The sequence below is a fragment of the Artemia franciscana genome, chromosome 16 (genome assembly GCF_032884065.1).
Source record: "Artemia franciscana chromosome 16, ASM3288406v1, whole genome shotgun sequence".
In the NCBI taxonomy this organism is placed as follows: Eukaryota; Metazoa; Arthropoda; class Branchiopoda; order Anostraca; family Artemiidae; genus Artemia; species Artemia franciscana.
This window is the reverse complement of record NC_088878.1, coordinates 30,184,779-30,199,713: the sequence shown is the minus strand read 5'-3', so window position 1 is coordinate 30,199,713 and position 14,935 is coordinate 30,184,779. Positions and strand designations below refer to the sequence as shown.

Sequence of the window (14,935 nt, the reverse complement as noted above, 5' to 3'; positions counted from 1 at the left end):
CAAGTCAACTGAGCTCGGTAATGATGTTTCTTTTAGCTGCTAAGGGAAGTGGGAGGAAGTGTGCCCCAACCAGGAGCCTCAGGTTCCAAAGCTATGATTTTTTGTACTTTTTGGCGTCCAATAGGCAATTGCAATTGTTGAATTGCGTTCAAAACACTTATTGAAGTCTACTCAATTAATTATTTGCTTATTTGTGCTTCAGAATTCGATAAGCTGCAATTCTTACTTTAGCTGACAGAAATTCTTGGTATGTTTACAGATTCATATTAGCTTGCCAGTCACGCATTGCTGCGATCTCAAAAGAAAATTCAAGGAAAACTACCCATGCAAAAGACCCTCCCCCCCTCTCCACCTAAAATTTCTCCCGGCATTAATAATGACCGTGTTCTTGAATTTAGAAGTGGTTGGATGTAAAAAAAAAAAATCATCCCCGAAAATTACCCACGCGGGCAATACACCCCTTAACCCCTCCCCAAAAATTCCCTCTGCAGAAAACTCCTCTGCAGGAAATCCCCACCCAAGCATTAATAAAAATGTCTGCTTTAAAACAGCAATGCCATCTATCGCAATTATATCTCATCAGGAGTCTATAATTTCAGTCAACGCAAAAAGTATTCGAATGATTAAGAAGACCTTGGGAGGGGGATGATTTATACCTAAAACATTTGCAAGAGTATACTCAACAACTTCCTAAAGTATCTTAGCGATCAGATGAACAGCGTAGTTATGCGTGCAGGACACAGACATGAATTCGTTTTTATTTTATAGAAGACAAGCTAACTATATTTTTGACTAGTTTCAAAGGTTCAGTAGGGTTACAATATTATTTTGATTTTCATTTGAAAAATATATTTAGATGCTCACACTGTGTATATAAAAGAAGAAAATACTCTCAATTTCTGACGTAACTTCCTCCGGAGTTTCTACGACCATAAGGTGGAGGTGGGAACGAGGAAGGGGCAGTTCCCCTCCTATACGGAATAAGTTCTGCTCATTTTCAGGTTTAATGGTACTCATTGCTTTCATAATAACAGTGTAGACCAGAAATATAACCAGAAATCCAGGGGAATTAAATATCAATTCCAGATTTTGATGTGTTTTTTAAAATTTCTTTTTGTACCCTAGTACAAAACAGGTTCAGGAAATCCATTATTTAGGTTTTTACATTGATTGTAATTTTTCGTGGAAACGCCACAGTAATAATGTTGCAACAAAGGTTTCCCGCGGCCTTGGAGCAACTCAACATGGGCTTGCCTACTCTAGTCGGCCCTGGGTTCCATTACCCTTATTCAATAAATTATAGCAATTAATAGCAATTGGTTCTGTTGAACCTTTTTCAACAGTGCCAGACTTTTGCAACTTTCTACCAAAACGGCCCCTCATATGAAACTTTTGGATTTTTTCCAACCTATTTTTCCCGAGTGCGATAAAAGTAAACTTTTTTTTAATAGAAATATAAGAATAGAAAATATTTAATAGACAATATTTTATTCCATGCAATAGTATGAGTATGTCATGACACGAAAAAAGACATAAAACAAATAAAAGAACAACACAATAAAAAACCTCGATCTGTTTTTCTTTATGTACGCTAAATTTCTGCTTCGTCTCCCCCTTTGGTCCCGAAATTTTTCCTTATTATGAATTACAATATAAAAGATCCAACTTCAGTCGTCCTTAATCAGATCTCAAAGTTTAATAATAATATTAAAAGCTATCCGTAGTTTGAAATCCTTCACCATTAGAACTCAGTGTATTTTTGTTTTCTCTATGGTTTAACCAGGCTTTTTGTGCTAGTGAGTATTACATTGTTTCTAAAACTTGTATTTTTATATATTTTGTATTGTATATCTTTTTCTTGTATGTTTATATACTCTGTTTCTTTTTTTTTTATTTTGATGGGTAATAATGTATTATTATTATATGCATCTTAAAATACGTATATAACTGGCTATCTAAGATAACCAGCGCTACTAGGGTAACCTATGGTAAAACTAGTGCCAATATGGTAATCTATAGTAAAATTTGCCATTTTACGCCAAAATGGCACTTCATGTGAAATTTTTGGAGCTGTTTCAACACAAGCACCTTAAAATATGTATATAACTGGCTATCTATGATAATCAGCGCCACTAGGGTTACCTATGGTAAAAATAATGTCATTACCGTAATCTATGATAAAATTTGCCATTTTATGCCAAAATGACACTTCAAGTAAATTTTTTAAGCTGTATCAATATAAGCACCTTAAAATATGTACATAACTGGTTAGCAATTGTAACCAGTGCCACCATCATATCTTAGGTTAAATTTTGCAATTTTATACCAAAATTGTACATCCTATGAAATCTCTGGACCTTTTTCAACATAAGCACTGGAAAATATGTATTTATCAGGATACCAATGATAACCAGTGCTGCCATGGTAACCTAGGTTAAATTTTGAAATTTTATGACTAAATGGCACTTCCTATGAAACTTCTGGACTTTTGTCAACATAAGCTCTTGAAAATATGAATTTATCTGGTTACTAATGGTAACCAGTGGCACCATGGTAATCTAGGGTAAATTTTGTCATTTTACACCAAAATAGTACTTTTTATGAAACTGATGGACCTTTGTCAACATAAGCACTTGAAAATATGTATTTATCTGGTTACCAATGGTAACCAGTGCCGCCATGTTAACCTAGATTAAATTTTTGGTACTTCCTATGAAACTTCTGGACTTTTGTCAACATAAACATTTAAAAATATGAATTTACCTGGTTATTAATGGTAACCAGTGCCGCCATGGTAACCTAGGTAAAATTTTGTCATTTTATACCAAAATAGTACTTCCTATGAAACTTCTGGACTTTTGTCAACATAAGCACTTGAAAGTATGTATTTATCTGGTTACCAATGGTAACCAGTGCCACCATGGTAACCTAGGATAAATTTTACCATTTTATACCAAAATGGTACTTCCTATGAAACTTCTGGACCTTTGTCAACATATGCGCTTGAACACATATACCTCTAACACATACGACATATTGACTTTTCAGCCCTCTAATACTGACCCTTGCTATACGTGGATAGCAACCGTGGATAGTACCCCTTGCACAAACACGTTCCTTTCCTCCAATCACTTTGCTCACTAGTCAGCAGCACGAAACTTTGTTTCTTGACAAAGAAAGCCCTTTAGACCCTTAAATATACTAATGATTCCGACTAGATAATTTTAGTCGCGTCTTAGCAGCTCCTTAATGTGTACTATGGTATTGTGTACTATGTATTACATTATGTTTCCATTATGCAGTGGGGGTAAACTATATTTATAACTTGGAATATTTATTTAGAACATAATTTATTTTACCCTTTAAAACTACATAGTTTAATATCACAAGCATTTTTACTAATTCTATATTACCACCTTATTTCAGTGAATAGTCATTTTTAAAATAGTGCTGCTATTGGAGAGAAAAATTTTGCCCAAAATCTTAATAATTTTCTTATACATATATGATATGATTTTCCTTATACATATATATATGATTTTCCTTAAGTCCAAGAGATGTATAAATAATGGGGCATTAAATAGAATATTGCTTTGATAGTGCCCAAATTGCCTTTAGTGAACCCTTAAAACTAAACCAGATTTATAACTTTCAGGCAGGGTTGACTCTCCAAGCACCCCAGCACCCAGGCAGGGTTGACTCTCCCAGCACCTCAGCACCCAGGCAGGGTTGACCCTCCCATCACCCCAGCACCCAGCACCCAGGCAGGGTTGACTCTCCCAGCACCCAGACAGGGTTGACTCTCTCATCACCCCAGCACCCAGGCAGGGTTGACTCTCCCAGCACCCCAGCACCCAGGCAGGGTTGACTCTCCCAGCACCCATGCAGGGTTGACTCTCCCAGCATTTTTAAATTTTAAGATAAACGTTCCTACAATGTATTTTAAGATAAACAACCAAAAGTATTTTTTTTTAAATAGGAAAAAGGGGATTCAAGATCTGGCACTGAAATAGTTTATCAACAGAATAAATAAATTTAAAAATATAATTTCCTAGATTTAAATACCTAAAAATTAATCGCTTATTTTTTCGTCACATTTGGTAAGGCCTTTAAAGAACTTTAAAACGAATTTACTTTAATATGCATGGCAATGTTCAAATGAATGCCAAACACAATCAAATAAAACAAACCAAAGTGGATTTGGTCTACTGTTGCCCTTAAAGGGAAGAAAATATTTACATGGTTAAAAACATGTCGCCATGTATTCTTTTGGGTATTTTTCAAAGGGTATTATTAGGCCAAATGGTTTGTTATTCGTAAAATTTTTGCCGATTTCAATCGAGATTCTTAATATTTTTATCAAATTTCTCAATTTTTAATATAATTGCGTGACAACAGTCAATTGCCATTAATTTATTATTAATTCATCTGTTATTAGCTTCAGTCTGAACGGCATATAACAAAAAATGTATTCCCTTCGATGAAAACCTGAAGAGATATAACATAATTCAAATGAAACGATTCATAAACACCTATTTTGCTAAATAGTTGTTTTTAAGCATGCAAAATCGTTTTAAACAGTTTTTTCTTAGGCCGATAGAAGATTGGTCGAAATTCCCTGGAGGCTGGTTAACTTCTGAAGTAGTGTACCATATTTTATTTAAATAATTAAACAAATTAACTATTTGTTAAATAATTACAGATATTAGCCAAGGGGAGGGGTATAAGTGGCTAACAGAGGGGGATATGTTGACAAATACCAACAGTACCCCAGACATAAAAAAAACTAGCTACACTTCTGTCTACAATCACTACTATCAAACCTCCCAAATACAACTATTCCTACTGCCGCTGTTCCAAGCAAGAATGTTCCTATTACCGCTATACATCCTACTATAATTCAACTATTTGTTGAAATTAACTATTAGTAATGGTAAAACCCATAAGCCAACATCAACGCTGATAATATATACAAAAATCATATCTATTAAACTACTACTACTACTAACAACTCACTGCAGCACCAAGCCACCTGAGGCCAACACAGCTACGCACACTCCTCCTCCAGCCTAATCTACTCAAGGCCTCCCTCTTTACACCCTCCATAATCTACTACTTGGAAGAATATCTCGTCTTCTTCATCAAGCGGACGCACTTGTTTACATGCCCCGAGGACACCTCCCCTCTCTTAGCTCCTACCTCGATCGTTTTTTTTTTCTCTGCTTGATATAAGAAGCTTGCCGCTATTAGGTTTTATTGGTATAATTTTTCAAATATATGCTATACTACTACTACTAACAACTCACTGCAGCACCAAGCCACCTGAGGCCAACACAGCTACGCACACTCCTCCTCCAGCCTAATCTACTCAAGGCCTCCCTCTTTACACCCTCCCAGGAAGCTCCCATTTTCTTTAAATGTTTATTTATGACATCCTTCCAACCCAGACGAGGACGGCCTGCTTTCCGTGTACCCCAAACGGTTGGTCAAAAAGGACAATCTGTCATCTTTTCCACTGAAGACTCAGCAACTTTATTTTGCGACGTTGTAAATATCACTAATTATTGAAAAAGGAAAAAACTTTGCTTACACTTCCAAAGTATTTGTCCAACAGCTCAACATAGCGATGTATAATTTCTAACGTAATCAGCTCATTTTCTGACTGTTCAATGCCACAGCAAAAATAGAGACTTGCATATCTAAAACAACAGAACCATAAGATAATTTAACCAAAAGAGCTTTCATAGACACAGAAAAATGCCCTAAATGGTACTGCTCTTTGCAATTACAAACTAGAACATTTCATTTTAACTTGTTATTGACACTTGTAAAAAAGAGAAAAAAAGAACTGCCAATCTGTTCCTGCAGAAAATAACTAGCTTCAGTTTATCTCTTGTGCTAGTGTTCGAATGGGCTGGTATAACAGATTGCACAAACGTGTGATGTGTTCAAATGAGCTGGTATAACAGATTGCAGAAATGTGTGACGTATTCGAATGAGCTGGTATAACAGATTGCAGAAATATGTGATGTGTTCAAATGGGCTGGTATAACAAATGGCGGAAATATGTGATGTGTTCGAATGGGCTGGTATAACAGATTGCAGAAATATGTGATGTTTTCGCATGAGCTGGTATAACAGATTGCAGAAATATGTGATGTGTTCAAATGGGCTGGTATAATAGATGGCAGAAATATGTGATGTGTTCGAATGGGCTGGTATAACAGATTGCAGAAATGTGTGATGTTTTCGAATGAGCTGGTATAACAGATTACAGAAATGTGTGATGTGTTCGAATGGGCTGGTATAACAGATTGCAGAAATATGTAATGTTTTCGAATGAGCTGGTATAACAGATTGCAGAAATATGTGATGTGTTCGAATGGGCTGGAAAAACAGATTGCATAAATGTGTGATGTGTTCAAATGGGCGGGTATAACAGATTGCAGAAATGTGTGATGTGTTCAAATGGGCGGGTATAACAGATTGCAGAAATGTGTGATGTGTTCAAATGAGCTGGTATAACAGATTGCAGAAATGTGTGATGTGTTCGAATGAGCTGGTATAACAGATTGCAGAAATATGTGATGTGTTCAAATGGGCTGGTATAACAGATGGCAGAAATATGTGATGTTTTCGAATGGGCAGGTAAAACAGATTGCAAAAATATGTGATTTGTTCGAATGGGTTGGTATAACAGATTGTGGAAATGTGATGTGTGCGAATGGGCTGGGTATAACAGATTGCAGAAATGTGTGATGTGTTCAAATGAGCTGGTATAACAGATTGCAGAAATGTGCGATGTGTTCGAATGAGCTGGTATAACAGATTGCAGAAATATGTGATGTGTTCAAATGGGCTGGTATAACAGATTGCAGAAATGTGTGATGTGTTCAAATGAGCTGGTATAACAGATTGCAGAAATGTGTGATGTGTTCGAATGAGCTGGTATAACAGATTGCAGAAATATGTGATGTTTTCGAATGGCCTGGTATAACAGATTGCAAAAATATGTGATGTGTTCGAATGGGTTGGTATAACAGATTGTGGAAATGTGATGTGTGCGAATGGGCTGGGTATAACAGATTGCAGAAATGTGTGATGTGTTCGAATGGGCTGGTATAACAGATTGCAGAAATATGTGATGTTTTCGAATGGGCTGGTATAACAGATTGCAAAAATATGTGATGTGTTCGAATGGACTAGTATAACAGATTGCAGAAATATGTAATGTTTTCGAATGGGCTGGTATAACAGATTGCAGAGATATGTGATGTGTTCGAATGGGCTGGTATAACAGATTGCAGAAATGTGTGATGTGTTCGAATGGGCTGGTATAACATATTGCAGTAATGTGTGATGTGTTCGAATGGGCTGGTATAACAGATTGCAGAAATGTGTGATGTGTTCGAATGAGCTGGTATAACAGATTGCAGTAATGTGTGATGGGTTCGAATGGGCTTGCATAACAGATTGCAGTAATGTGTGATGTTGAGAATTTGAAAGCAAAAAAATGGTTAAAGCAGATCACCAACTAAAATCAGCACTCAGAGCGACTTAGTAAATTTAGTCATTTCAAAGGAATTTTGTAGTCAACACATGTGCCAAGTGGTAATCATCGAGTTTTAGTCAAAAACATTCGAATAAATGTCCAATGAACGAATGAAACTTTGATGTGAATGTTTTAGGATGAACCCAACACTTCATTATTAAAATAACAATTTTCCGTCCTTTTCCCATGGAAAACAACTCTCAGCGTAGGTACAAGGGGTCAAAACTTAATGAGGGAAAGGGGGGTGTTATAGGATTCTTTGATGGGGAAAGACTCTGAAGTGCCATAAAACTGTAATTTTTAGGTTGTGCTGTTTTAATCTCTTACAACTAAACATGGGGTATGTCTGTCCATGCTATAAATTCAAAAAAAAAACATTTTTTTTTCAAAAAAAAAAAATTCAATTGAAATCAAAGAGGAAGCAAACATGGTGGCTAATTTGAGCCAAAGTTATACAGAGCATAGAGCATAGCATTGACCATCATAAAGCTGAAAATAAAACATTAGTAAAAAGAAAAAAAGAAGTCATGTCTGATTTGACCCAAGAAAGTGCTCTAAAATACTAAGAAAGAACAAGAGCTAAGAGCTCATATGGCACTTGTGACGAGGCAAGAAGAGCTAAGAGCCAGGAGCCCATATGGTAAGAGCTCTAACAAAACTCTAAGAATCAACAGATGGATTTATAAGGAAAATCAGAGGCTTAATGCCGGTCAGGATTTAAAATAAGAGCTCTGAGTCACAATGCCCTTCTAAATATCAAAATTCATTAAGATCCGATCACCCACTCGTAAGTTATAAATACCAAATTTTTTCTAATTTTTCCTCTCCCTTTAGCCCCCCAGATGGTTAAATCTGGGAAAACGACTTTATCAAGTCAATTTGTGCAGCTATCTGACACGCCTACCCATTTTCATCGTCCTAGCCCGTCCAAAAGCACCAAACTCGCCAAATCACTGAACCCCTCCCCCCAATTTCTCTAAAGAGAGCGAATCCAGTACGGTTACGTCAATCACGTATCAAGGACATTTGCTTATTCTATCCACCAAGCTTCATCCCAATTCCTCCACTCCAAGTGTTTTCCAATATTTCCCCCTCCAACTCCCCCCAATGTCAAAAGATCTGGTCGGGATTTGAAATAAGAGCTCTGAGACATGGATTCCTTCTAAATATCAAATTTCATTAAGATCCGATCACCCATTCTTAAGATAAAAATACCCCAATTTTCACATTTTCCAAGAATTCCGGTTTCCCCCTCCAACTCCCACCAATATCACAGGATCTGGTCGGAATTTAAAATTAGAGCTTTAAAGCACAAGATCCTTCTAAATATCAAATTTCATTAAGATCTGGTCACCCTTTCGTAAGTTACAAATACCTCAATTTTCAAAATTACCCCCCCCCCCCAACTCCACCAAAGAGAGCAGATCCGGTCCGGTTATTTCAGTCACGTATCTTAGACAGGTTTTTATTCTTCCCATCCAGTTTCATCCTGATCTTTCCGCTATAAGTATTTTTTAAGATTTCCGGCCCCCCCCCCCCAAATGACGCTGGATCAGGTTGAGATTTAAAATAGGAGATCTGAGTTACAAGGTTCTTCTAAATATGAAGTTTCATGAATATCCGATCACTCCTTCGTAAGTTAAAAATACGTTTTTTTCTAATTTTTCAGAATTAACCCCCCCCCCCTAATAGAACGGATCCATTCCAATTATGTAAATCACGTAACTAAGACTTCTGCTTATTTTTCCCACCAAGTTTCATCCCGATCCCTCCAATCTAAGCGTTTTCCATGATTTTAGGTTCCCCCACCCCAAAATCCCCCCAATGTCACCAGATCCGGTCAGGATTTAAAATAAGAGCTTTAAGACACGATATCCTTATAAATATCAAATTTCATTGAGATCCGATCACCCGTTCGTAGGTTAAAAATACCTCTTTTTTCTAATTTTTCAGAATAACCCCCCCCCCCCCCAACTACCCCCAAGAGAGCGGATCCGTTCCAGTTAAGTCAATCATATATCAAGGACGTGTGCTTATTTTTCCCACCAAGTTTCATCCCGATCCCTCCACTATAAGTGTTTCCAAGATTTTAGGTTTCCCCTCCCAACTCCCTCCCAATGTCACCAGATCCGATCGGGATCTAAAATAAGAGCTCTGAGACACAATATACTTCTAAATATAAAATTTCATTGATATCCGATCACCCGTTCACAAGTTAAAAATCCCTCATTTTCTCTAATTTTTCAGAATTAACCCCCCCCCCCAACTACCCCAAAGAGAGCCGTTCCGTTCCGTTTATGTCAATCTAGGACGTGTGCTTATTTTTCCCACCAAGTTTCATCCCGATCCCTCCACTCTAAGTGTTTTCCAAGATTTTCGGTTTCCCCCTTCAAACTCCACCCCCCCCCCAATGTCACCAGATCCGGTCGGGATTTAAAATAACGGCTCTGAGACACGATATCTTTCCATACATTAAATTTCATTAAGATCTGATCAACCGTTCGTAAGTTAAAAATATTTCTATTTTTCTATTTTTCCGTATTAACGGGCCCCCCACTCTCCCCCCCCCCCCTAGATGGTCAAATCGGGAAAATGACTATTTCTAATTTAATCTGTTCCGGTCCCTGATACGCCTGCCGAATTTCATCGTCCTAGCTTACCTGGAAGTGCCTAAAGTAGCAAAACCGGGACCGACAGACCAACATAAAAGACCAACAGTGCCATAAAAATCTTTAAAATAGACCTGTATCTAGGTCTAGGCCATATTCTAAGTCTTTAAACTAGGGCCATGGATAGGCACTAGGAGGAGAGGGATAATATACAATTGCAATGGCGGTGATTAATGTATTGATTAGCCAGTGATTAGCCATGACTTGATGGCCACAACTATTCCATTTTAATTCATGGATATTAAATAGACATATCTATTAACAAATGAACTAACACCACTTTTATACAATCCTAATAAGGGGGAGATTAATGCCAGAATTTCCTCTCACTCAACTGGACTTTCTGTCTTGGTTTTTTTACAATTAGCCATAACTTGATACCCACAGCTATTCCATTTTAATTCGAAAATCAACGGCCAATTTAGTTTTGTATTGAATAGAAAAACTAACAATACGTTTTGCCAGAAAATGAATTCCCCCTAAAATATATCACAGATAGCAATCCTATTAAATAGCCAAAATTAAACAAAGAATAAGAGCTGTATAACATGTTATTTGGTTTCAGTCCATTTTGAATAAAGCGTGCAACAGAATGGAAGACAGTCTTGCGCTATTAAGGGTCAAAACTTTTCCCTTAAGGTTCAAGAATGATAGAAAGCGTAAACACATATAAAAAAAAACAAGAGCAAAAACAACTAGGAAATAACATTCTAATTCTTAAAATCTCTAAAATTTAACCCTAAAACCCTTTTGAATATACAATAAAGGTATAACCATAGTCATATATCTATAGTTTCTAACCAAGACCTAATCTTCATCCCTTGATATTAAACATTTTTTGACACAACATGAAAGATTATCTCCAAGTAGCTAGCTTAGAATTATCACTGATCAAATATATTTATTACCTATATGTCTTTGCATATTCAATAACCTTAATAAACAATTACCTTTTACCTTTTACCTATTACCTTTTATAAACAATTTTCAAATCTTTCCATTCGAGAAAACTGCACATTTTTGGTTTTCTTGCAAGTATGGTGTTAACCAATTCTCTTATTGGTTATGTCTTTGCATATTCAATAACCTTTATAGACAATTACCTTTTACCTATTACCTTTTATAAACAATTTTCAAATCTTTCCATTCCAGAAAACTGCACATTTTTGGTTTTGTTGCAAGTATGGTGTTAACCAATTCTCTTGTTGGTTATGTCTTTGCATATTCAATAACCTTTATAAACAATTACCTTTTACCTTTTATAAACAATTTTCAAATCTTTCCATTCCAGAAAACTGCACATTTTTGGTTTTCTTGCAAGTATGGTGTTAACCAATTCTCTTGTTATCTTTTTCTTCACCTTATCAGGATGAGCAACATACCACTTTTGCAACCTCAATTTCCCTTGGCGACTAAATAACAGCATAAACTGCATCTGCAAGAAGATATTAATTAATGAATAACCCTACTATTGACAACACTGAAAAACCACAGAGTCTACAGCAAATACAACAGTCTATGCTCATCATCCATCTTACCCTCTTCTAACCTAAAACCATAATTTTTGGCAACCCTTCATCTACAGAATTTAACCTACCCTTCTTAAACTTTCTTTTCGTCTACTTTCTTTCGCCTAAGGAGCTTGTCTACTAAACAAAACACACCCAAGATGTGAAAAAAGGTTAATTCTAATGAAATATCCCAAACATGATGATGATATATTACTTTAGAAACAAAATAATGGAAACTACGACAAAGAATTATGCAGAACGCACTACATTAAATACCTAACCTAGCCCCTAACCAGCACTATATATTAAACATTTAATCAAAATATATCTATATCGTAGTTTTTCTCACTCAAAATAAGTAAATCATAACCAATTCCGACAATGCAAACCGGTTAGTGTTAGATCTTAGACAGCGTAATTCTTGAGCGTGTTTCGTTTAACAGACAAGTACAAAATAATAAGGAAACAATACAAGGGAAAAATTTTAATCTGGTAGGCAAATATTTGAAGAAAGAAGCGAATATTTTGGCAAAGTCTCCGTGCAAAACCATGTATAACACCAGATAATGCAAACTCAGTAAAGAAAAAAGCCTTAAAGAACACAAGGAAAAGCATTTTTTTTAACATGAACTAAAAATATTAAGTTAAGGGGAACCATCTTTGCTGAGTCAGGAGATAAATGTAGAAACATAACAAAAAACAATAGACAAATGAATCCCATTGAGGCATTTAGTTGTAAATAATTTTCTATATTAACTCCTGATTCAGCAAAGCTTATATTTTGTCTTGAAATAATTTACCTCATTGAATTTCTGTTTTTAACTCATAATATCATTATGTCATTATCTCATGTCATAAAGAAGGTAAAATCAAAAGTAAAATTATTGCTAGATATTCATGAGTTTTGGTCAGTTTTTGTAAGAGATTATGCAAAGCTACCACAAGATTTCACAATAGGTTTAGTACATTTTTTTCCTTTTTTTTAATAACTGTATCTCCAATATACAAACCAAAAATTGAAGTTTGATCGATTTTTTCCGATGGAAATGAATATAAAGTAAAACCATTGTCAATACATGTTCTTCTGTAACAAAATATAGTTATATTTATTTGTTTCAGAATATCAATTAAGATCACAACCTTTTTTTATTATAATATATTATATATATTTTTTTGATGTTTTTCCTTGTCTTCTTTAAGGCTTTTTTTTCTGAGTTTGCATTATCTGGTGTTATAAATGGCTTGCACGGAGACTTTGCCAAAATTTTCGTTTCTTCCAGCAAATATTTGCCTACAAGCTGAAAATCTTTCCCCAGTATTGTTTCATTATTATTTTGGTACTTGTCTGTTAAACGAAACACACTTAAGAATTATGCTGTCTAAGATCTAACAATAACCTATATATTTAACAGTAACCTATTATGTAAAGCTACCACAAGAATTCACGATATATTTAGTACATTTTTTTTCAATGACTCTATCTATACTGTACAAACCAAAAATTGAAGTTCGATAGATTTTTTTTATGGAAATAAATAGCCTACAAAGTAAACCATTGTCAAAACATGTTCTTTTGTCACAAAATATAGTTTTATTTAATTGCTTCAGAATATCAATTAGGATCATATGTCTTTCTTTTATTATAATATATTATATTTGTTTTAAACGTTTTTCCTTGTGTTCTTTAAGGCTATTTTTTACTGAATTGGTATTATCTGGTGTTATACATGCTTTTGCACGGACACTTTGCCAAAATTTTCGTTTCTTTCTGCAAATATTTGCCTACCAGCTGAAAATCTTTCCATAGTATTGTTTCATTATTATTTTGGTACTTGTCTGTTAGACGAAACACACTTGAGAATTACGCTATCTAAGATCTAACAGTAACCTACCTATATCTTTAACAATAACCTATTATGTAAAGCTACCACAAGAATTCACGATATGTTTAGTGTATTTTTTTTTTAATGACTATCTCCACTGCACAAACCAAAAATTGAGGTTCGATAGATTTTTTTTTCTGATGGAAATGAATATAAAATAAAACCATTGTCAAAACATGTTCTCCTGTCACAAAATATAGTTATATTTATTTGTTTTAGAATGTCAATTAAGATCACATGACTGTTTTATTAGAACAATAAGGAAAATCTTTGGCAACTTATTTTGGAAACACTAGAGAATGGTTATAATTTTAGATCAATTTGTTGAAGTTTTCAGCAGTAATTTTCAGGAGTTTTTACAGGTTGCCAGTCACTTGTTCACAGACAACATCTACTGTGATCCAGCTAAAATTAAATGCCAAAATAGTGCTTATATAAAAAAAAGCATATTTACAAAAACGGAAGCTCATGAGATTTACACTTCCTTTTAAGATTTACACTCCCGTTTATACTTCCTTTTAATTGATTTTAATTATCTTTATTTGAATTTAGGTATCAAAATAACTGTTTTACCTCCTTTTAGCTTGTACATTACTTTAGAGGAGTGGGGCACGAGAATAAAAACAAAATTTTACAACCCATACTTGAGCTGTAAATACATTTCTGATGGTTTCAGTCAATATCCAAAGAAAGAAAGGGTAGACAAGGCTAATTAAAAACCCCAAAGTGGGCCCTAATTTATGCAGTAGATCAATTTCCATAACTGTCATTCAACTAGCTCGGCAGCTTTCCACAATCACACCATGCCCCTAGACTAGATTTTGACCTTACATGTTTCTATGCTTCAACAGAAATTTGTTGAAAATGGTTTATAACCCAGATGACAAAGACAAATATCTTTCTGTAAGGCTCTTTGAGACCTCAGGGGTTGATGACGTCTTGGTCCCGAAATCATTTTCTTATAATAAAAAAAATTAATATAATTAAGGAATTATAACATAAAAGACCCAACTTCAGCCATCTTTAGTCAAGTCTCAAAGTTTCATAATAATATTAAAAGCAATCTGTAGTTTGAAATCGTCCGCCATTAGAACTCAGTGTGTTTTTGTTTTCTCTATAGTTTAACCAGTCTTTCTGTGGTAATGAGTATTACATTGTGTCTAAAAATAATTAATAAAGATAAAAATGTCATTAATAAAGAAAACGATCAAAAGTGGGGTTTTTAAGTGGGACCAACCGAAAATAATGAAGAAAAAACAAAAAGCGAATATTTTGAGAGAACAACCGCCTTATTCAGCGCGAACAAAATAATATGATCAA

General features: G+C 35.0%; 1 protein-coding gene across 2 annotated transcripts in view; it reads right to left on the bottom strand.

Annotated features, from left to right (window-relative positions):
* LOC136037332 (AP-1 complex subunit sigma-2-like) overlaps positions 1-14,935 on the bottom strand; it is a 45,533-nt gene that overhangs the window by 21,512 nt on the left and 9,086 nt on the right. For both annotated transcript variants that reach the window (XM_065720003.1, XM_065720004.1), the window contains exons 2-3: positions 11,478-11,656; positions 5,591-5,699 (exon numbers count right to left, since the gene is read on the bottom strand). In XM_065720003.1, coding sequence (XP_065576075.1) covers positions 5,591-5,699; positions 11,478-11,656 — 288 coding nt within the window. The remainder of the gene's footprint in view (positions 1-5,590; positions 5,700-11,477; positions 11,657-14,935) is intronic.